Source organism: Mycteria americana, chromosome 13 (genome assembly GCF_035582795.1).
Source record: "Mycteria americana isolate JAX WOST 10 ecotype Jacksonville Zoo and Gardens chromosome 13, USCA_MyAme_1.0, whole genome shotgun sequence".
Taxonomy (NCBI): Eukaryota; Metazoa; Chordata; class Aves; order Ciconiiformes; family Ciconiidae; genus Mycteria; species Mycteria americana.
Window position 1 is genome coordinate 18,197,486 of NC_134377.1, and position 23,225 is coordinate 18,220,710.

At 48.4% G+C, this 23,225-nt stretch overlaps 1 protein-coding gene and 1 long non-coding RNA gene across 9 annotated transcripts; one reads left to right on the forward strand and one right to left on the reverse strand.

Moving 5' to 3' along the window:
• Positions 1–1,211: 1,211 nt before the first annotated feature.
• LOC142416555 (uncharacterized) lies at positions 1,212–8,364 on the reverse strand. Of its 7 annotated transcripts, none has more exons than XR_012777751.1 (5): positions 7,467–8,364; positions 6,074–7,210; positions 5,627–5,917; positions 4,816–5,184; positions 1,212–1,946 (listed from the first exon to the last, which is right to left on the reverse strand). It is a non-coding gene; the product is annotated as an uncharacterized LOC142416555 (long non-coding RNA). The 7 variants fall into 7 exon arrangements; XR_012777752.1 differs by having other exon boundaries at positions 5,627–6,935; positions 7,036–7,210; positions 7,467–8,363; XR_012777747.1 differs by having other exon boundaries at positions 5,627–6,963; positions 7,036–7,210; positions 7,467–8,360.
• Positions 8,365–8,387: 23 nt separating this feature from the next.
• Positions 8,388–23,089, forward strand: YDJC (YdjC chitooligosaccharide deacetylase homolog). Of its 2 annotated transcripts, none has more exons than XM_075516243.1 (6): positions 8,388–8,505; positions 9,290–9,462; positions 18,138–18,297; positions 19,055–19,154; positions 20,122–20,299; positions 22,485–23,089. In XM_075516243.1, the coding sequence occupies exons 2-6, from the start codon at positions 9,305–9,307 to the stop codon at positions 22,813–22,815; spliced, it is 927 nt and encodes a 308-aa protein (XP_075372358.1). In that variant the 5' UTR covers positions 8,388–8,505; positions 9,290–9,304; the 3' UTR covers positions 22,816–23,089. The 2 variants fall into 2 exon arrangements, with proteins under 2 accessions (XP_075372358.1, XP_075372357.1); XM_075516242.1 differs by lacking the exon at positions 8,388–8,505 and adding an exon at positions 8,777–9,088.
• Positions 23,090–23,225: the final 136 nt, after the last annotated feature.

Here is a 23,225-nt window from a genome sequence, read left to right on the forward strand (position 1 = left end):
TTTTTGATAGGAATCTCATTATGATTCTTGTTTATGCACACGAACAAAATAATTCAACAGTGCTGTAAAAGAGGAGAATGTAAAATGTAACTAGAATGCCTTCTTCCGTCAATCACTTAAGCCTGCAGTCCTTGTGCACACTTGATTTTCAAGGATTTTGGAAACACCCACCATTTCCACTCAGGTGCACCTGTAGGTATAACCTGGCCCTCCCTGAAAAACAGGTTTTAGTGGATTTGGCAGTGCCAAATGCTTTTAGCATACAGAAATGAGAAATCTGTGGCACAAGAAAATTTCAGAGGGCGTATGCTGGCCCAAAGCAACATATTATAGAAAAGGATTTTCCTTCTTTTTATATTGGCCTTTGTTAAACATGCTTTAAGCTTTCTGTTTGCTTTGCATGATAAAAGCAGTGACTGACAACTACGGTAGCATAGCAGGCAACTCTTTGGCTTGATCTACATCCAAAAAAGCACTGGTGCATTTGTGGGTATAAACAGCCCTTGATTTGTGGAGAACACTGCAGTAACATTGCCTGGATTCTTCCTCTGGCTGTCACTAACCTTAGGCAAAACATATAGGGCACAGTTCTGAAGATATTAGTACCTGATACAAAAATAAGTCCACATGAGCTCTTCCACTGACTTTTCTCTCCATCTGGTCCTTTCTCTGGTATCAATAAGGATGAACTGTACTGAAATCAAGGGAGTAACAGTAGAGAATCAGGCCTGTAAATATTCTGTGGTTCTTTCTGTCTCCTTCTTTCACCCCACACTGATGAACTGATGGTTATAAACCTGCCTTCAGATCAAACATTTGTATCCATTGGCATGCCTTACAACAGAGCTCTTCTAACTGTGACCCCTAAGCATAATACAAATAGCAAACAGGAGTAATAACAATAAAATGCTGCCACCCAGGGAGAAATCGAAATGACAAAAAAGATGGCTTGCCAAAAATGTATAGAATTACACAGTTTCTTATCACTCAGCCCATGTCGTTTAAGGACTAGAGACTCAAAATCAGCTATTCAGATTTTTGCATTCAATAGATATAATGTAAGAATAAGCAGAGTAAGGAAATAAGCAGAAGACATTTGACAAAAAACGTATTAATGTACACATATTTAAATTGAAGAATTTTCCATCTGGGGGAGAAGATTATTTTTTTATTGCTGTCTTCTGTTTCTAGTCTTTGAGGAAGGGAGGACTTCCTTGAAAGTTCTGCAGAGTCCTGGCGATCTGTTTCCAGTAACATTGTCAGCATCTCTCAACTACTCTCCTGACTGATGCTGGTCCTTCAAGCAGATGGGATCTCCCCTCAGAGCTCCAAAAGAATTATCGTACATTTCCATTCAATCAGCTGAGATTTTCCAGGTGCTTTCAGTGATGCTGGGAGAAGGTAACAATCGCTGTAAGTGATCCGCCAGCTTAATTTACATATGTAGTAATGCTGCTGAGGAGTTCCCAATGTTCTCATTGGTAACACTAGCTCATTTGTAGAAGGAACTCTTTCGATATAACAAGGAATACTCCTGGTTCTACAGCAGTCTCTTCTTCCATGTCTGATAAAGTAGGTAGTTCTCCCTGGCTATCCTTTGTACTACTAGATTTTTTAGAGGTTGTTGTTTCTCTTAAAAGTTCAGCAGTAGCCTGCTTTAGAGAGTCTTCTACCTCTCGTGGACTTTCAGGAATTTTGGAGGCAGTAGTTCTGTCATCTCTAGCAGAGGAGTGATACTTTGGCTAATGGGTTTCTTGGTTAATTCTACTTTGCTGATACTCATTTTTTGTTTAGGCAAAATCTTTTTGTCCCCCACTTCCGATGTAAGCTTTTGAGATTTATAAGAACTCTTCAGATTTCCTTGCTGCAGCCCTATCAGTTCATGCTGACAGCCGTATGCCATTGCCCTTCAGTTTTTTGAAGCCAAACATCATATCGAAGTGTACCTTTGTAACAGGAACAAACATAAATCCAAGCTAATCTGAAAGTACTTTTTCACAGTTAGATAAAAGTGTGTCTGACTGCATTATCAACAGGAGGCTCAACAATCTCCTCGCAACTTCTGAAAAACCTGCATCCCCCCAACTTCACTTTTTTTGCTTCCCCACTCCACACCTTTAGGAGGCAGAGTGCTTAGAAGTAGAGGAAATGCAAGCTATTTCCAGTTGTCAAAAAAAAAATATCCAAGACAATGATTAAAAATTTTATGCATTAATACTTTATATGTAAAATATAGCGCCTTTTTTTTTTTTCCTTAACATGAGCATCTGCCCTGGTCTCTTTAATTTATTTTAATGGTTCCTGATCAACATTTGTCAAAATCAGATTCAGGTTTAACTCTGCTCTTGCTTAGGCAGTGTAAACTGAAACTGAAGAAGTTATTTTGAATTTGTACACTTGGATTGGAATTGTAGTTTTGATGACTACCTTTCTACTTCAGTATAAGAAGGCAAAAATGCAATGTATGTTACATCATTTCAGGCAGCTTTAAAATAATTTTGTGCTTAATGGGATTTGAAAAGCTTCTAGACACCTGTTTTAATGGTAGGTAAATATTAATGTAATTCTGAAAATTCCACTGAACATCTATGCAACTTTTACAAAATCTGCCCCTTTCTGACCTCAATAAATGTGTTATTCTGCCTACAGATCATTTCCTCTAGGTACCTTTATCATAAATACTAAGAAATGAACTCCAGATAGTATAACAACTTCCAGAGAGGGCAAGCAAAGTCCTGAGTTTTGATGCAACCAAACAGTTAATGGAATCAGATAGTCTAGGTTAAGCTATTAATCCCCACAGTTAAACAGTACCAATTTTGGATCCATCATTTAATTGTCTAGTAGAAGGATTCCCTGTCCCAACTCTTTTTTGACCAGGCGTCTTTGTATATTTAATAGACCTCAACATCAGAGAAAGAGGTATCTGGAATAGGAATGGGCAGGCTTTACATCATCTCAAACCCCGTCAGAAATCACAGATGCTGTAGCTTAGTTCATTTAGGACGAGAGGAAATGGCCTCAAGTTGCGTCAGGGGAGGTTTAGACTGGGTATTAGGAAATTTTACTTCACTGAAGGGGTTATCAAGCACTGGACCAGGCTGCCCAGGGAAGTGGTGGAGTCACCACTGGAAGTATTTAGAAGATGTTTGGATGAGGTGCTTAGGGACATGGTTTTGTGGGGGTCTTGGTAGTGTTAGGTTTACAGTTGGACTCGATGATCTTAATGGTCTTTTCCAACCTATAAGATTCTGTGATTCTGTGATATTCAAATATTAATTTTTACTCCACATTAGAAACTCTGAAGGAAGTGAGATAAAATAACCCTCTGAAGAATGGGAGGGTGGATTAAAATTCACTATCAATGAGAAATACGTAGTCTCACTGAGGACCAGAGGCCTGCTGTCTCCATCACGGAGGATTTGAGTTTGGTACTTTAACACTACACCATAATTTAATGCAAGTGTCAAGTTAATAATGAGGTCATGGTGGCAAATTTTGCCTTTCACTTTCTGTCACCTTGCTAGCACCATGCACCTTGTCAGGTATGGACCTTATTTTGTACTGGTGTAAATTCAGAGGATTTCAGAAAAAGGAAGAGGGAAGGTGACAAGTATACTGCCTAGCAAGTCTTATGCAGTGTGCAGGGAAGCCTTCGGACTCTTAGCAGATGTACCCCAGAATTTGGGGATTTCAGCCCTTTTTGATGCAAGATGGAGGAAGCTGTTATATGGAGCAGATTGCAAGTCACAAGTAAGGGGACTAACCATGGGATTTTTGTGTGCTTATCCAACATTATACAATTAGTTTTGAATCAATTCGGAGCAATGCTCTTTGCTGCCTTCACCTCAGGTAACAGTGCTTGTGCCCAAGGTTTAGAAGAGCTACCTCTGGGCAGAACCCACCCACCACATCCTCTCCTTGGCTGAGATTTGGGCAGCCAATTCATCTGGCATGCCCTGCCACGGTGCACGCCCAGAGCCGCCAGGGAACTGCTCCTCCAGCCGCCTTGTAAGCTGGGTGTGGTAGGAGAGGACGGGAGCAGCAGTGCCCCTGCCGTGTCCCACAGCTGCACACCCCACCCTGAGCTCAGGCCCAGCCCTCCCGGGGAGACCCTCTCAGTTGCTGTCGAACACACCCGCCTTGGCAGGGAGGCCTGCACAGTTAGAGGACTGCTCAGCAGCTGGGTGGCAGGGGGAAAGGGAATACGCTGCTCTTCTTCGGGCTTCTCTTTACCGTCACTGCCAGCTACACAGCAAGACAAAACCTCTCCCGCGCCACAAAATGGCGCCCAGGGCCCCGGCTGCCTCCCATCCAGACAGCCCCGCGCCCGCTGCCTGGGCGGGAGCAGGCGCTGCGCAAGCGCAACGGCCGCCTCCGCCGCGCGGCACGCCGGGAGTTGTAGTGCGGGCGGGCGCTGGGACGGGGCGGGCCCGCAGCGGCGGGGGCACGGGCATGGGCAGGGGCACGGGCACGCAGCGGCGGGGGCACGGGCATGGGCAGGGGCACGGGCACGCAGCGGCGGGCTGTGCCCCGCGCCGGCTCTCATATCCTCACCCTGGGTCCGGTGCCCTCAGAGCGCTGGCCTGCACCCTCATCCCTGCCCTGGCCGCGCACAGCACAGAAGTTTCCTGAAAGACCGAGGAAACCCCCTTTTCTGTCTCACCCAAGGCTGGTCAGGGCTGTGAATTTTAGGAAATCCGGGCACCTGCAGTCCAGCTCTCCTCACAGTGACTTTTCTGCACTTCTATTCAGGTTCACTCAGCTCAGATGCTAAAAATTACAGCTCCTACAGCACTCTTGCGTGTTGCTTACCTCAACCTTTGCAAAAGCCCACTCATTTCCTTTCTGCGCTAAGCCTCACCGCAGTGCCCTCCTCCATCTCCTGCCCTGGCCGACTGACCAGCCAGTTTGGTACCTGGGCTATCGATCATTTTGGGGACTGCAGCCTCAGAGCTCCACGCTACGTTGGCTTGTTGCAGGACCTCCATCTCTGCTGCAAAGGAGGTTGGAATTGGCCAAGGCATCCCACTGCTACTAAGAGGAGACTGAGATGGGTGCTGACAGCGTGAACACAAATGTCGTTTCCTCCGAAAACCGGTCTCAGTAGAGGGATGAAAGGGCTTTGATTCAAACATTTCTACAGAAGCCACTGAACTTCCAAGATTTTGTAAATCTTTGAGGCTGGGGAAGAGAAGAAAATGTTAACATCCTTTCATTTAAAAAACGGATTTTACTTTGTCTCATTCAAACATCTTTTACAATTCACATTTTCAACAAAATTTCATGCAAGGGAAAGACAAACCAAGTCCTACTGTGCTACCATTGTAATCCCAAATGAACTAACTCACTGCAGCCAAGGGAACAAGAAAAAGAAAATAATTTTTTTATGTCAACATGTCAACAGACGGCTTGTTGGAAGCATTAATTGTTAGGAAATGCTTTTGTGAAATACAGGAAACCTCTAAATCTGCTACTGAATAACTCGAAGCTCAGAGAAAGAAATTCAAGCTCAAAACCAATGAAGCACTCGAGGATGAAGAGAGCTCTTGCTGGCTTCTGCGACTAAGATAAGGTAGGGCTGTGTTTTGTTTCATCTAAGCTGAAAGATGCAGCCTGTGCTTACTATATGTCCTGGCTTACGCAGCTCTACCAGAAATGCTGGCCAATATCCTCATTCATGTCTTCATTGAAGAGGAGAGACTAGCCAGAGGAAGGCTGCCTTGCCTTTCGGCTCCAGGTTGCATCTGTAAGAGACTTTCCTCCGGACTATGGGGGGTTGGCTGCAAGGGCTATTTTGGCAGCCAGCCGGGGTACGCAGGCTGCAGAAACATTGTGCTGGGATCCGAGGGGGATGTGGCACAGTGGCAAGATTTGCTTGCTGGGGAGTGTTTGCTTCCAGTCACGGGAAGGGGAGCTGGATAAATGGGAATAAAATCGGAAAAGAAAAGCCTCCAGGAACGGCATTCAATATTTAAGAGGGATGTTACTGTTAATAGCATTAAACACATACTAAGGTTAAGAAGGCTGAGAAGCCAAGCTTTGTCTAAGATTCTTATGTAGTGCCTCTCACCCGTGCAGAGGCAAGCAGCATTGACGGTACTAGAAAGAGGCAGAAAACCCCAGAGTTTGCACTGGCAAAGGCAGGAGGTACTTGGTTTTGATTCATGACATTACTTCAGAGTTGTGCTGATTCCATCTGTTTTAGTAATAGCCCTCATCAGTGAGTGAAGCCCTGGGGGAACATGGGCAGGCTGTGAGGGTCATCTCCCAGAAGGGAAGGAAGTAGCAGTTGCACAAATACGCACTCTGAAATGCCAAGGGCACTGGAAATCCTTACAGAGCATCAAAAACTCTTCTGTAACAGAGACATACAACTACTAAGTGATGGAAATGCTCACAGGAATTGCTAGAATGAAGATTTAGAAAGTTCTCTACAGTATTTTAGCATGTTTTGTTTGGAATTTCATTCCATGTAATTTTTTGATGAGAAAGGAGTCACTAAGGGGGCAGAAGCCTATCTCCAGCTCTCACCGTGACTTCCTGTAGTTAGTGTTTATTTACGTGCCCGGGAAGGGTAAGCTCTAGAAAGTGACGGACAGCTGATGTCTGCTCTAGATCCAGCACAAGTCTCCGTGCTGCTCATTTCAGGGCCTATAGGGAGAGCACAGCCTAGGAACCAAATTCTTCCATAAGTAACATTGCTACCACCCATTCTACTTTTATTTTCCTCCTTCAAAGTATTGACATACTCTTACAAACAATCATCCAAATCTTAGCTGCCCCTGCAAAGTGCTCTCAGGCTCATGGAAACATTTTTACTGCTGCAGAGTCATCTGAGGTGGGAGGCAGAGGCATTTCCCTTCCAAAGTCCTGTAGCAGTTTGCTACGTGGGCTGCAACCGATGAGAGCCTAAAGATCAGCAGGGCTGCAGCCTACCTCGATTCACGGATTCCAAATTCCCTGTGAGGAAACAGACACAGAGAACCACTGGCGACACAGGTGTTCGTGCCCCCACATACAGACGTTCCATACCTCAGCTCTGGGTGTGAAAGCAGTGGAGTTCCCTCCGCTGAGCTGTGCTGCTTTGTCTCCACAAACTGATGGTTCTTCCTTTGCTGAGAAGGACGGTCAGTCTCTGGTTGTGTCTGCACATCATTGCCTTGACTTTGGGGCTTGGGTACACTGGCTGTCTTTTAGGAATTGAACTCTGCAGAAAGAGGGAACGCCCGGAGGCTTTGGTTTCTTTATGCAAGGGCTGCCCAGAACTGAGAACAGGATTGTGGTTGCAAGGAGAGGGAGCTAAGTTAGCCCGAATGACATTGCCTTAGCTATGAATTAAGCAGCAGGATGGTCAGTCTGTTCCCATAGAAACAACCCTTGAAGCCATTTCCAACCTGTTCCACCCCAGCTGCTCTTCCAAGAAGAGCCTGGCAGCTGTTTCTTCTCTTCCCCAGCCCTCTTACCTCCATGTTGGCACAGGTTCAGACGTGGAAATCGCCATCATCCACGCAAGGGTCCCAGTCCCAGTGTGATTCCCGCTTCCTAGGACAGGTTAACAGCCACCACCAAGACAGCTACCCTCAATCCATGGACACGTGCACTTTCTGAACTATCATTCTCTCCCTGCCCCACACATCAGTTTGTCGTTTCTCCTGCAATAGGAGGAGTGGGTGAATATTTTGGAATAACATTACAGACCGAGAAGGGGTGTGTTCTACTTTGATAGAACTTCATCTTCTCCTCCCACAGGTGAAAAATGCAGGCTGCCAGTATCTCGCACTCAACGTTTCTAAGCTACTCAGTGCTTTCATTTTCATTCTGGTAGATCAAGAGTAGCTTTTCTGCAGTGAGAAAAAGCAGCAGTTCAACGCCAGGACAAACAGGATTTTACCTGCAGCCTGATGGAGAACTGGTTTACGTCCAGCACTGAACGGTACCGCGTTAGAAGTTGCCCTTCCTGGAGCTCTCGTCTGTTCTCCCTGCCCTTCCCCAGCCCCGCATTAAGAGCTGCAGGGACTTCCTGAGCAGGGTTTACTGAACTGCAGCTCCAAACTCACACCGAGTTCACGCTGCCAGCAAACCAAGGCGGGGGAAAACCAAGCGAGTGGCTACGACGGAGGTCACGGATTGAGGGATTATATATTCAAGGCATCGTTGGGATGATTAATTTCGCACTGAAGCAACCCGAGAGCACGAACTGAATTGCGTACCCCACCTGCAGCTACAGCCGCAAGTCTCATCTCGGGAGCCCGGAGCAGAAAAGCCCCGTCCTTGCGCTGCGTAGCGCAGCCACCACCGAGCGCCGCCGGCACGGCAGCGCCACGGAGCCGAGCCCTCGGCCCCGCGCCGGCGCGGCCTGGCCGCCCACGGCCCCGGCGCCGCCCGGGAGCTGCAGGCAGCCTGGCCCGGGCCTGCCGGGCCGGGCCGCGAGCCGGGGCCGCCGCGGGGCTGGCAGCAGCGTGGGGCCGCCGGGCTCTGCGGCGGGGCCGCCGCTCGCCGCGGGTGAGCTCCCGGCCGGGGCTGCTCGGCAGCACCGGGGGCGGGGGGATGCGCGGCGGGGCGGCGCGGGCAGAGCTCCGCCGCCGGGGCCGGCATTCCCCCCCCCCCTCCCCCCCGGGGCGGCGGCGACCGGGAACGCTGCGCGGGCGGCGGCGGCCCTGGGCGCGGGAGCGGAGGTACGCACCGCCCCGGGGGCGGAGGGGGGGCTGGCGGGGCCCCTCTGCTCCCGCCGCAGTGGGAGGGCAGGGCCCGAGCCGCGCCGCCGGGGCCGGGGGTCTGCCGCGCCGCGGCCCGCAGCTTCCTCCGGCCGCGCTGGATGGGGCCGGGGATCGGTGCCAGCGGGGCGTCAGGGCTGCGGGGCTGCCTCAGGTGCTTCGCAGCGGTGCCGTTTCGCCGGGCACCGCGGGCGCGGGTGTGCGGCGGGGAAAGGAATTTGAACCCCTGCCGCACCCTCAGTCGATTAAATCGGCCCACGAAGTCCCTGACCCCCTGCACGCTCCTCCTCTACAACCATACAACGTGCAGGCAGGCCTTTGCTCCCGCAAAGGAAGGCAGGCTCCGGTGCTCCTCCCGCGGGAGCAGGCGGGTACGGGGTGAGCCCGGCGGCCGCACGCAAAGCCGGCTACCGCGCAAGCTGCGAGACGGCGGCAGGCTGAGGTGGAGCAGGAGGAGTTAGTCAGGGGCTGAGTCACGGCTGGGTTCGCCCCCCTTGAGCCTGTCTTTTCCTGTTTTCTTGTGATCTGCAGACTGCTGATTGTCCCGATTTTCCCTCTGCTTTTTTTGCTAGGGATGACCTCTAAGGATGCTTCAGGTAAAGCTAATAGTAACTGGAGATGACTTTGGCTATTGTCCTCGGAGAAACCAAGGCATCGTGGACTGTTTCCTGGCTGGTGCGGTATCTAACGTGTCCCTTCTAGTCAACGGAAGTGCTGCAGCAGATGCAGCCAAGCTGGCAAGGAGGTAAGCTACTTTCTTTAGCTCCTTTGTGGACAGCCTCCACAGGCTATCCACAGAAAGCCAAGCCCGTAAAATTTAGTGTTTTGTAGCCCCAGTGTAAACATGGTATCATAGCCCAGGCCGGTATAAGAAAACTGGATTCCAAGCATATTTACTAAGACGCTTCGTAGTAAAACCAGTGACCTGCCAACCATACCCGTAATGGCTCTTTCTCTGGTATTAGCCACTGCACCTTTTTTTCCTTGGGATAGAAAGCCACTTATGCAATTTGACTAGTAGAGTTTGGGTTTGTAGGAATTTCTTTTCCCATCCTTGTAAAAGATGCGCCATCAGAATGAAAGTCCACACTATATACCCAGGCCAAGCTGCTACTCCTAAAACTATTAGAGCATAAAAGCACAAATCTTTAAACCTCACTTAATTTTATGCATTTCAGCCAGACTGAACGCAGGGTCAGCCAGGTTTATTGCAGAATCAGGGAAAGGTGTGATTCTGCGAGGGCTAAGTTATAAATCTGGGCAGTGGAAAACTTGATTTTTCCACCCCAGAAACCTTTTAAAAAAGCACCTCAATATTTCTATTAATTCTAGGCTTGATAAATCCATTTGTAAAAACTGCATACATAAAGAGAGGGACAATAACTTTTACCTGCCTTGTACCTACCACCTTTACTCCTTCACGAACTCTTCAGAGGTGGCTGGCACAGTTGGCTCTGTAGCAAATCAAATGCTATGTGTCGTTCTCATGGACTAGCCCAGCAAATCCTTTGATAGGAAGTATTACTTGTATTTAGAAGGTAAAACCCAGCTAATGCTTCAGCTCCAGTGTGGGCAGGTGCTTGGAAGCAGGAGCGTGTCCTGAAAGAGAGAGCAGCAGCGTTGAGAAACAATTTAAGAAGGCAGAAAAGGAAAGGAGCTGTACTGGTACTAGAAGAACTGAGACCGCTTCAAATACAGCTGCTGCAGGGGACAGTTTCACGAGAGTCACGCTGTCCTTGCTTTCCTTGAGCATCTCTCCCCATTTTGGCTGTGATTTTAGGGGTCCTTGGAAATTGTTTGCAGCCTGTAGCTTCTTCAGTGCTGAGCGGTGGAGGAAAGCCAGGGTGCGGTGTTAGTGGCAAACTGGTCTTCTGTTGAAAAGGTTAGAGACTACACACAAACACTGAGAGAGGAACTGTCTCTGAGATGATCGGGGAGAGGCAGAAGGACACAACACTGTTGGGATGCCTAAAATCCTGTTAGTAAATGAAATAAATGAAACATAAAACAAGGAGATAAAAGCCAGCATTTCTCTCAGACGCAGAGGCACCATGAAACCCTCTAAGCCCTAATGCTCTGGTAATGTTGTCAGCTATTTTAGCCATGGTCTTTAGCAGGCTTTTAAATATAGAATCCACCTGGCCTCATTTCCATAGCCAGAAAGTAGGCCATGTAATCAGAGGTTTAAAAAGCATCTGTGAATCCAGGTCATGACACTCGTGCTGACAGCTGATACGGGTGTGAAAAGCCAGGTTGGAGGGCAGGTTGACAGCAAAAGCTGCAACCTGCTACTACAATTTCATTCTTTTAGGGGGCAGTTTTGAATTGTAAATGTGAATGAAATGGATTTAAATCCATTTCTGAGAATATAAGCAGAGTGACTTCGGGAACATCTGTTAGCACTGAAGATCAACAGCCCAGGTTCTGCAGTTCCTCATTTGTGTAACTCTCTGCAGCTGTATTCAGCCCTACCCATGCATGGGGGAAGCATTTGCATGTTTGGGGAAAAGGGTTCGTCATCTTCTAATGCAAGCCCCACTTCAGGTGCTGCTAGGACACATGCACTTAATTGGCACCTGTGCATGTAAACAAGCGCTTGTCTCACCCCTAAGATATTTGTTTCTCTGTTGCAAAGGTTCATGCAAACTCTTTTTAGACACAGATGTCTAATAGGTCAGACTTACTAGAAATGTCTTGAATCCTCCTCATCTTGCGGTGCAAAAATGGGACAGCATCACTGTTGCTTGACTGCCTTGCCACTGTTACTCCCTCTTCCGCCTGCTTGGTGTTGGCTCCCATCCCGCTGTGAATATTGAGGCTTTGCAACATTTTGTGTCTTATGGGATGAAAGTCTGCCCTGTTTTTTCTCCCCATGTTTGTCCCCCCCCCCCCCCGCAAATAAGCAAGTACAATATATATATATACACACATGCATATATGCTTAACTCCGTAGCAGACATTTCAGCCTTGACTAGACAGTGGTGGAAGCAGGGAGACTGGATCTATCACCAGCTGAGAGAAGAGGCTTGAAGCAAGTAGCTTGTTCTTTCCTGCGGTGCATCCAGTGTTGTGGGATTTGGTCTTTTGCACACATGGTGCCAGGATTGTCGGAGTGCTGGACTTGTGGAGGTTATCTTGGTGGTTCTTGATTACCTGTCTATGACATGGTTGCCCGTGGCTGCAGGTCTTGATCTCTCTCTCCTCACCTGGTTTTCAGTTAATTGGCCACAGGCAAAGCTAATTAGTAATAAGACAACTTTTCTTGCAGGATAGTCCTTCTTAAGCACTTCATGCTGCCCTGCAATATTAGGACTCAGCATCCTTCAGGAAGGAACACAGTTCCTCTGGAATTTCATTCTTCCCTTCATTTTCACAATGATTCTGTAGGCTTCTGGGTATACCATCTGTTGCCCTGTGGTTTGATTAGAAGCCTTGGCAGAAATGTGATGGTGGTCAGCAGATCTTTGTACCAGCTCTAACACAAACTAATTGTAAAACAGCAGAACCAAGCAGTAAATAATACATCTTCCCTAACATCTACATTCTGGATCCTGGGCTTTTTCTCATTCACTGCCACAACTGGGCTAACAGAAGGGACCCACTCACTTCAGGCAAAAGAGAAGTTTCAGCAGAGGCCTGATTCATCACCAAACGACAAAGCTATTGATAGCAGCTGCTGGAGCAGTACATAACCAGAACAGCAGGCGGGAGAAGAGACTTCCATTGCAGGGGTTTTTTTCAGTAACTCAAAACTTTTCTCTTTATGGGACGTAGACTGACTGTGACTTCCTGGTTACCCATGTAATATAATCTTGATTTTCTACTTACCAAGCCCCACCTTGAAGTCAGCCAGTCTTCCTGGTGCTTATTCCAGAGCCTTTCCCAGAGACCGGAAGGGTTATTTTGTTACATGAAATGAATAGGTGCCTTCATTTTTCCTTAGAAATATGGAGCTAGCAGAAAGAGAGAGACCCAAGATTGTTTGCCACCATATTTTCCCTCCCTTTTATCAACCAGCTCAGTTGTGACTGAGTATTAGGACCCTTTTCCAGATGATTATATCCAAATACTTGATGAAGAGTGCCATATTTTAGAACACAACCTCAGTCTTCCTGGGCTGCCTTTTTTTTTTTTTTTTTTCAGTTTAAATGCCGAACATTAGCTACACAAAAGCTAAAGCCCCCACAACATCTGGGTACATTTAACAGAAGATTCTAACAAAACCACATTTAATTGCTCTCTCTGTTTTCACTTCCTTTCCCATCAACACTAATTGCAAAACGTGTGTGTAAATTGTGACTTAATTCTGACCCTCCCAGCCAACATGTGACTAATCTAGAAGTCGCTCATGCTTTCTCATCACCCTTTTATCTGACTGCTAATCACAAGGCAGACAGTTCCACTGCTGAACTATGTCTGGATTAGGGGTGGGGCCCAATCTGAGGCCTTAAAACTAGAATCCCGGATCATATGAACTTTACTGGCGGCAGCACTTTTTGCTGACGTAAGGTCATGGACGCAGGAGCTTCAGCTGATACCAGGATGTAATTAAAAAGAAAGTCACGTCCCTAAGCTATGTTACAGTACCAGTTCTTAACACTGCAGAGGCTTTGGAGTGTTTCGTCCAGCAGGAATAAGACCTTAGCAGTAATGGAGCAAGACAAGATGCTATTTGATGAAAGACAGACAGATCTTACCGTTTGCTGAAGGGTGAAAGTGCCGGGGGCGGGAAGGGGAAGTCTGAAAATGCCAACATGGAGAAACTAAGAGGTGTGCTTTTTTGCACAAAGCACAGCCCTGCTTCGTCCGGCTTCAGACGCTTGGATGTTTACTGAAGCAGGATGTCTAGATACAGATATCTACATGAGGCTCTTAATTGTGTCACACTTGGGCTGAAACCTGATGAAGCACTAATTTCCCGGATAAGGATACAAACAGGATGCCGAAGGTGGCATCAAGGAAAAGGGTAAGTGCCGTGCTTATGCCAGAGCATGCAGCCTTCAGCGAGACAATTGGGACTGGGCTGGGGGAATCGCGTAATTCCCACAGCCACTGCAACTGCTCCCAGGAACGCAGGGACTGCACACAGTCCATGCCATGGCCAGGCAGGACCCAGGGCACCGTTACTCATCCACCGAGCTCAGAAATGTGCAAAGCTGGTGGGCACTTTAAAGAGTGACTCAGTATAGTAACAGTCTCCAGGGACCCTTTACTGCTAAGGATATGAATGAACAGGGATTGCAACTGCACAAAAGCCCATTGCCTCAGCAGAGACATTTGTTCAGAGCACTTGTGTGGCAAAACAAGCAACTACTTGAAAAGGAAGCAGTTTAGCTGATTGTATTTCCTCTCTCTGTTTGGTAACTGGGCCGGGCTTGTTGACTCAGAAATCTTTCCAGACTGAATTCCTTGTTGCCCCTTGTAGCATTTGTTGTAAGGGTATCTCTTCCTCCCCCCCCCCCCCCCCCCCCCAGCAGATGCTGAGCAGAGAACCACAGAGCCAGGCTGGCTTTAACAGCCAACTCCCTCTGAGTGGAAGCAGCTCACTGATGGCCTGACCTTAGTGGCTGCAGAAGCTACTGGCCTGAACCTCTTCTCAACAAGCTCACAGACAGCCCAGTCTAATGCTCCTTACGCTGTAGGAGCACACACTTGTAGACACTGTCCTTTGGCTTTATCAGGAGTGAACTGAACCCTTGTGCTAAATCCTGCTTCATGTCTCTGCATTCTCCAGGGCATTGGGACAGACTTGCAAACGCCTAGACATGGGCCTCTCCAAACAGATTGTGGAAGGGTCGTTGCTGCTTAAAACAACCACCAAAATGAGTTTAGAGACACCAAGCAGATTCCTCAGCATCATTTTGTTTTGGCAATGGTAGCTGTTACTGCAGTGCTTTTTTTATTGCAGAAACTAAACTGTTGCTTGAAGCTCAATGCCAATCCTTTTATATTGAATCTTGGGTGGAACAATTAGCAGTTAGACTTGACTGGCAGTGACCAGCAGGGCTCACCCTGTCCCATCTATAAAGGACTCAGGGAGAGAAGTGGGTATGAGGCCAAACCCACAGCAGCCAAGCTCTGTTCCCAGTGTGGCATCACATGCTATATAAGCTGCTTGAGCTGCTGGTCTCTGCTTCAGTATTTCAGCCAATAAAATAGCAGATACCTTCTAGTCTTTGAAAAGATGTGGGCAACTATAAAGTATGATTGTGTAGCAGAAACAATCATCTGCCCTCTGAAAAAGGGGCCCTTCCAGGATATTCCCATAAGGTGACTTTTCTCCCTGCATTTTTTACAACACAGCATGCCTTGGCATTGCTCTTGGTTGCAGAAGCTACATTTCAGTGGTGAGAGGCACTCAGGAGCACGAGTTAGTCCAGTGTGCGTAGTAGTCAGTGGGGGAAAAAAGCCTGTTGGTTCAGTCTTCAAGCCCAAGCCTCTGGCCGGGACAGAGCATGATTGGAGCCCTGTCTCCCAAGGTACAGCCCAGCTAATTACTATAATGCTTTAAGTTTTGCCTGTGTTTTCATCTCATTGCACTTAGGACTTCAGATACTCATGCAGTGTCAGGACTGTTAGGAATGAACACCGGGCAGCAGGACATTTGGTGCTGAATAGGAGCATCGTCTGGCTCGTTGCATCCAGAGGAAACACACATATTTAGGTACAGGAAAATGCTAGCTAGCAGCAGAACCCTGCTGTGCCCGCTGTGTTGTCCTCCTTCCCATATCCTTACAGCTTTCCCAGCATGCTGCGTCTGTGCATCTCCCACAGATGAATGTTTCTGAACAAGTTTCTCACGTGCTGCGCTTTGAGTTTTGGTTTCAGTCCCTGTGCCCCAGAGCCGTTAAACACTAGCAGTTCCTCTTTAGATGCCTCAGCATGGACAATCTGTCAAACCAGCCAGGACTAACTCTAAGAGAAAACTATTAAGATACTCAGCTGGTGTTAGCCAAAGCTCCGCAGCACGCTCTGATGTTACAGTCAGAGTCTCCCCTTACAGCAAGAACAAGGGCAGCTCTCTCTGCACTTCCACATTCTGCACATTCCCCAGCTCTGGGGCTGGTTTCAGCTCCGGCGGAGGAGCGGCTCTAATGTTACGCAGCACAGTGCTGGGCTCCTTGGTGTCCCACACCTGTCGGAGGGGCTTGCCTTTTCCTGGAAATAGCGTCCCTCGCAGCATTTGAGGCATTGCACGATTGGAGGTAGTTCATTCGATGCTCCTGGGAGACGACACTGAGGGGCTCAGCTGTTCATTTCTTGCCCTCCCACAACACATGAGAAGGAGAGTGCTCAACAAAAAGTCTTCCATCTGCTGATTCATGGTAACACGTGAATCCTTTTCTCTTGCAGACAGCAGTGGCTGCGGTACAAATAATGCTATCAGCTGATGCAGTCAGAGCTTCCCAGAGACATGATAAAGAATCTGGGGTGGACTTCTAAAAACAAAACCACAGGCTCCCCCTCTGCCTTTGGGCTCATGCAGGGTACACAGCAGGTCACAGGATGGAGGGGAAGCCCTCCTGCCACAGCACCCCTTCTGCACTGCAGCTGCCTCCCACCCTGCCATCAGCTGCCTGCTGAAGGGCCCCCACTCCCAATGACAGCATCTTCCAGTCTTGTATTAGCAAGGAGTTAGCGTGCACGTCGTGTGCTCAGGCCCCATGTATGAAAACCAGATGAACATTTACCATCAATTATACAATCGGGCCCTGCTGCAGAGGAATCGCCAAATCAGCAAAGCCAGAGAGGACCCTTCTCTCCACAAGTTGTTTTCCTCCATTAAGCTAACATTCAAGCTCCCTAATCACACAGTGGCCTGGAAAGACACGGACGCTTTTGTTTCACAGAGCTGTCCATATAACTTGACTCATAACATTTATGTCTTTGAGAAGGAGCAGTATCTAGCGACAGACTACACCATCCCCCTGGAGCACAAGACGTGGAGGAGCCAGGAAAAAAGACTTTCAGTCCTGCAAGGGCCAAAGCCTAAGGAGCTAAATGACGCTGACTTGGTCCAATCCATCCACAGTCCTTCTGTCTCCAGGACCTTGGTGCTTCACTAGCCAGCTTCAGGGCAGCAGACAGAAGGGGCAGATCTGTTTTTTGCACATTTTGCCTAAATGGAGATTGCTTTTGTTTTCCTCCTTGTGGTACAAGGGCTGTAACAGGGACCAACCATGCCCAGTTTTAGCAGCTCCATGCAGAAGTTCCAGGAAGGATTTAAAGCGTCACAGACTTGTTGCCTTGAAATTAAGTCTGCACCATGACTCAGACTGGGCAGCACAGAAGGAACATTGCAGTTCTGTCACTTACTGGGTCAGCCAGAGGCCAGGGGTTGTCTTGGAAAAAGTTTCAAAGCATCATTTTGGCGACTGATTCTGAGGATTTCCAGAAGTGCTAATGAAACTCAGCACAAATCTGAGCACTCACAGTCCTGTTTTTGTTGTAGGGGAATCCACAGCACAGACCAAGAAGGAAACACCAGCGCTTTGCAAAGCCCTGTGGCTGAGAGGAGCTCTGCAGACACACTAGCTCCATCGCTCGTTTCTTTTATTTATTTTTTTTCCTAATGTTGCAGAGTGCAACTATTTAATAAATGGTACCCCTGTGAGTCCTTAGCAAGGCTTTACACTTACACTGCCGATCTCCCTGCAGTAATCCTTCGTCTGGGCCAGCGAGATGCTGCTTTGTACAGCTTAGCCTTGTCACTCAGTGAGCGATTATCTGCACCGGTAGACAGAAACCTGGCCACTGCGGGCAATTTCAGCGGCAGCCTCTTGGACCAGGAAACCCTTAAACTCAGTAGCCTGTAGCCTTGTAACACTTGTAGCCTATGCTGTTGCCGTAACAGCTGCCTTGGGCGCTGTTTATATATGATTGGATTCTACTTAAGGGCAGGTTTAGAAGTTGTCAAGTAAAACTCAAATGTCTCCTAAATGTACCATCTTTAATAGGGTAAACAACTCAAGGGAATACCTAGCAAGGGCTAACGAAGTGCTTTAGAAAAGGGTTGCAAGGTCCAGATTTCTCTGTCGGGCACTAGTGACTGCAGGGCAGCTACTAGTAGCGTGCAGCTAGAGCATTTAGTGCAGTTACAGCATTTGAATGGCAGTCACAGCATTTAGTCCGAGATACCTCCTGGCTGCTCTCTCCACAGGAGGCAGGGTGAGAAAAGAGCTGGGGGAGTCTCACAGACGGGCCCTTGGCAGACTGCACAGGGTTGTTACCTGGAGGTATTCTGCTCTGGTTAGTGGTGTTCTGCTTTGCTTTCTAGAAGAGCAGAGATACGGAGATGTACTCCAGTGAGTACAACACCACTTCTTAGCTCAGTCTAGCTCTTTCACTGAAATCTCCCCCTTTGGCCACAGTAAGGGAAGTAGAGGTGCAAAGCTTAACAGATATTCATTCCTGTTACAGATACAACATCCCAATAGGCCTGCATGCCAACCTCTCCGAGGGCTCTCCTGTATGTGAGGTGCTCAGGACAAACTCTTCTCTGCTCAACCAAGATGGATTCTTCCACGGGAAAATGGGATTCAGAACAGCTCTATCAAAAGGTCTCCTGAATATGTCAGAGGTAGGAGAAAGCCACATACAACCGCGCAGCTTGCTTTCCTGATACAGATCAGCCTGCACTTACCCCAGCACATAACAGCTGAAGATCCTTCCCAGGTCCCAGCTGTGACTAAGCGTAGAGCTGAATCTTGACTGTGTTGCCTGGGCAGCTGGAGCTGGCTTTCTGCACCCTGGGCCTAATTCTGCCACAGGCTTTGCAGCCTTTGAGAACTCATTCCTCCCTGCTTCAGCGCCTGCATACACCAATGTCCTGTTAACTACTTATCTGAGGGGGCAGAAGAGGCATTGGAACAGATATTTACAAAGAACCTAGAGATCAATAAAGGGAAAATGCCAGAGAAGCGCTAAGTAGGCAGTAGGCTTTTCATCACCTTGAGAGAGGCTTTTGTTCTCTAGGGAGACGGCTGGTTTTGCCCCATGAGCAAGGATGAATGTGTTCAGGTGATCAAAACTGCCTATGGGATATGAGCACCCGTTTCCCCATTCATTTTAAAGGGAAATGGGTATTCAAATATCCTATGTATTTTAGAAAATCCCAGTATCGGCACCATCCACATACCCAGTGCTATAAAGAGACCCATGCCTAGGGGAGGTTCTGGGCAACCCAGCAGCGCTGCATGTCCGTTTATACATCATAGCACTGTGCCTCCCAGGGCCAGGTCCCGAGTACTGGCCAGCAAGGTCTCCAGCAGCCCCCTTGCGCTCTCCTGATCTCAGCCTGCTGACAGGTCTTGCTCTGACCCTTCTCTGCTGCGCAGGTGAAACGGGAGCTGAAGGCCCAGGTGGAGCTGTTCCGTGAGCTGACAGGTCACCTACCTCCTCACATGGATGGGCACCAGCACATCCACGTCCTCCCAGGTAAGAAGGGAATCCTCTTCTTCCAGCGCCGAGCAGGTGAGAGAGTCGGAGAGTCAGCTCAGAGGGGACTCCCCTTGTCGCAGCTCCCTGTTTGGGCAATAAACCTCGCCGTAAGATACTTGTTCTACAATTGCAGTTTGAATGTTCCCACCTGGGCCTGGGGAGACAGTCCTGCCTGGGCCCAAACCGGCTGCTCGCTCTCCTGGCTCTTCCCGTAGCAGCGCAAGGGGATTAGTGGCACAAATGGCCCAGGTTACACCTTTTCCTCCAAGGACTGATAATCCACCTCAGCATTCTAATTCCATGCCCCTGCCCACGTCGAAGGAGGCAGGCCAGGGCCAGCAGCAGACTGGCCAGTTCAAACTGGAATGCTTGTGTTTGGGAAAGCTGGCAGCTCTTTCAGGTGCTAGGAGAACTCCATCCTATCAGTTGTGTTTCCACACCAGCCTCTGTCTGCAGGTCTCGGCACGCTTTACAGAGGTGGGCAAGTGTCTTTGTCCCTGTTTTGCAAATAAGGTCATTGAGATGGGAAACCAAATGAGCAAAAAAATCCACATTTCCCCACTGCAGCGCTCAGCTGCCGCTGGATGACATCGCTCTTGGCAATTTACCCTCACAAGAAATCTGGCTGTGCAGGGACTTGATGAAGAACTTGTTCCGGACAGTGCAGTCACCTCTGGTGCACTCTAGGACCAGAGCCACTAACTTAGAAGGGGTTGCTGGACTAAATGCTCAGCACTGAAGGGGAGACAAGGCAGCTATAGCAGATGTTGAGGGAGTAATGTTTCCAGTGTAGAAGGGGACTCCCATCCAGATGAAGAAAACCATTTCAGCAGAAGAGAAGCCAAATGGGTTTATATTTTCTTAAACATGGCAAGGGAAGACCTCTCTGTGCTAACGGCTTTCAGGGGGCATGATGAGCTGGTTGTCTAATTCCTGACTAAAGCGTCTCTGTTTTTCCTTACAGAGGTCAGGCACGTATTTGCAGAGGTATTAGAGGAATATGGGATTAAGTACACACGTGTCCCAATAGAGCCAGGACTTCATAACTGTGACTGGATTCCACCATCCCTGATGGACTTCTATCTGGGAGTAGAAGAAGATTCTTTTAACACAGTGGATGTGTTTACAAGGCATGGAATAAGGTAAGACAGGCGTTACTCATCCATTTTGTAGTAAAGCTTTAAGATCTTACCCGTTCCTGATAGCGTCTTTTCAGAATGGAACACCACCTTTCTCTTTGGGGCTTACAAGAAGGTTCAGGAGGAGTACAAAAGTGCTGGGGGCACTAGGGCTTAGTAAGCAGATTTGTTTGAACAGAGATGACTCAGTTCCCACCTGAAAGGGATTGCTCTTTTCAGGGTATGTTTCGCAGCCCTTCCAGTGAAGCAGCATTAGCCTGGCATCTGGGACTGTGGGAGGCTGAAGTGCTGTATCAACACTGGAATTTTAAAAGTATGACCTAGGGAAAGTTTTCGAGAAATAACTCTTCATCTCCCTGGAATAGTGGAGAAAGGGTTTTAAGTAGCAGGAAAGAGACTAATTAGAAACAAGTGTTTGCTGTTAAGGGGAGGCAGGAAGCCCAGAGAGCTTGCAGTGCCACAGCCTGTGATCACTGCTCTAAGCAAACAGTCTTGTCAGTGTCCTTCATCTCAGGGGCCAAACCCAAAAAGCTTGGCCCTTGCCCCAATAACATACTTTTATTTAAAGCTGAGACAGTGTTTTATGGATTAAAGACATTTCCTTTGAGACCCCTGCAGTCACCTGTCCTTTGGGGCAGATTTCATGACCTCCTCAGTCTACTGAAAAAGTTCTTTTCTTGGAATTTTTTTTTTGGATCAGTTGTTCTGAACACGACCAGCAGGCTGGCATTTCACCGTGCTCCTTCCAGCCAGAGAACACGGACTGTACTGGAACAGCCCATTTCTGAGGGCGAGAAGGGCAGAGCAACTCACAGAGCAGTTCACAGGATTGCGTAACCCTCCTTTCAGGGCAGTGTCACACCAGGGACAGCGCAGGGACGTTCAGTGGGAACCCCGCACGCTCCAGGGCTCCCCGCGCTACCGAGGGACAGGGCTGGCATCGATCGGGGCCTCCGCGAAGCGGGCGATCTGCCTCTCGGGGTGCCGGGAGGACCTGGCGGGGCCGCCCCCGGGACCTGCGCGTTTACAGCCCCGCAGCACCGCCCGCCGGGCCCCTGCTCGACACCGCCGTGCTCTGCCTCGACTCCTGGCGTCAGGGAGGGCAAGGAGGGACGGTCTTACATGAGCAACACGTAACTGGAGGAAACCCAGGAAAATGAGAAGAGCGTGGTCTAAGTCCCAGGGAACCCAACTCTGCAATGCAATTTCAGCATCTGTGCAAAGAGGCACCACACTGAGCCCCCGGCCTTCAGTTTATGACACGGGAGAGGGCAAGACTGTGCTTACTGCGTGGCAACGAGGCGATAGCAAGTTTAGTCAGTTTACAGTCAAAAAAAGTTAAACTTTTTTTTCCTAAGTCCTGCAAACTCTTCTCGGAGCCAAGTGTTCAGCTGGGCTCTTCCTTGATCAAGCAGGTAAAGACCCCGGTCTTGGGTTCTTCCAAAAACTGCCTCATTCTGCCCTCGCGTACACTTGTGCAGCCCTCCTGGGCTTGTACAAGCCACGCTAGAAGAACTGAGGTTTGTAGCCAGACTTGAACAAAGAATTGTGTTGAAGCTATGTATCAAACAGCCTCTAGCAGGTGTCCTCTTAGCTGTATGGTCTTTGGTAGTAACCATGTTTTGTCCCGTGTTTTGTCTTTTATTACAGCTCTTTGATACATTCTAGCAGAATGATTTGTTAGCAGGGTGGTTTCCATTTTATTTCAGTCATTTTTTTGTTTCCACTTAGCCAAGAGTTATTGAGAGATGGTTATTATTCAGGTTTTAATTGGCCTAGCAATAATAAGTTATTTTGATAGCATGGTATTGCTCAGTTTAGCTCTGCTCTTCCCTTTTGTGCCAACAAAATGCACCTGTAAGCTCACAGATGCCAAACACCGCTTGTGCTGCGACACAGTACACGTAAATACAGCAATAATGGCAGTACTGGTACTGGGGCTTTGCTGGGACTTTCTGTCTGACTGAAGAGCTGCTGCTTTAAATAGTATCCTGGTTTCGATAAGGAAAGAAAACAGCATTACTGGCTTGTAGTTCTGGTTTTACCTTTGTTTATAGTTAAAAGTTTTACCTCCCCTTTTCTATCTTAACTTTTAGGTACATTTTGATTCCTAATCCACTGGATGTAACACACTCTTTTCTAACTGCCTCGTTAGCATTAATGCCAGTGTTCCCTCCTCTGGCTACAGGTGGCCAGACATTTACATAGGTCTGAGTACCATGGGCAAGAACATGTCTGTCAGTAACATCTGGAGCGCCATCGACACTGCCATCGTGGAGTTCACGTCCAAGGCGCCCTGCCCCGCGCACCCGACGCCACAGAGCGGGACAGTAACGATTGAACTGATGGTGCATCCAGGGTACCCCAGCGTCCCGCCTGTCGGCGGCTGTGGGGAAGGGCCAGATGACTTCTCACAGTCCTGGGAGCGCCTCCATGAACTCCAGACATTAATTAAGCCAGAGCTGCAGAGCCATTACAAAACCAGGAACATCCAGCTTTGTTCATTCAAAGATCTTTAAGCAAACAAGGATACATACATACATTTATTCATACTCTGAAGATACGCAGTTGCTAATGTCCCGAGAAGGCAGACCACTGTTACCAGCGTAATGCCTCCTGGTACAGCTGACAGGAGCTGGCAACAGCATTAGGATGCTCATGGAAGAGCAACACCCTGTGAGCAGCTACGGGCGGTAGCCCAGAGCCCTGACTGGAAGTTTTTAGGCCACAGCATCTCCTTTGAACGTGACAAACCTCTTCTGCGTCACCCACTCACACGCCATTCCAGCGCAAAGACAGGCTTTGCTGCAAGACCAAGCAGCACACTAGCACCCTGAGGGTTCTGATCATTTCTCTTTTTGGACTTAACTGCAAAAAAAAGAAAGGTGCTGGGGAGCAAGCGCTGCTTTGGAGCAACCGCTCGGTGTAG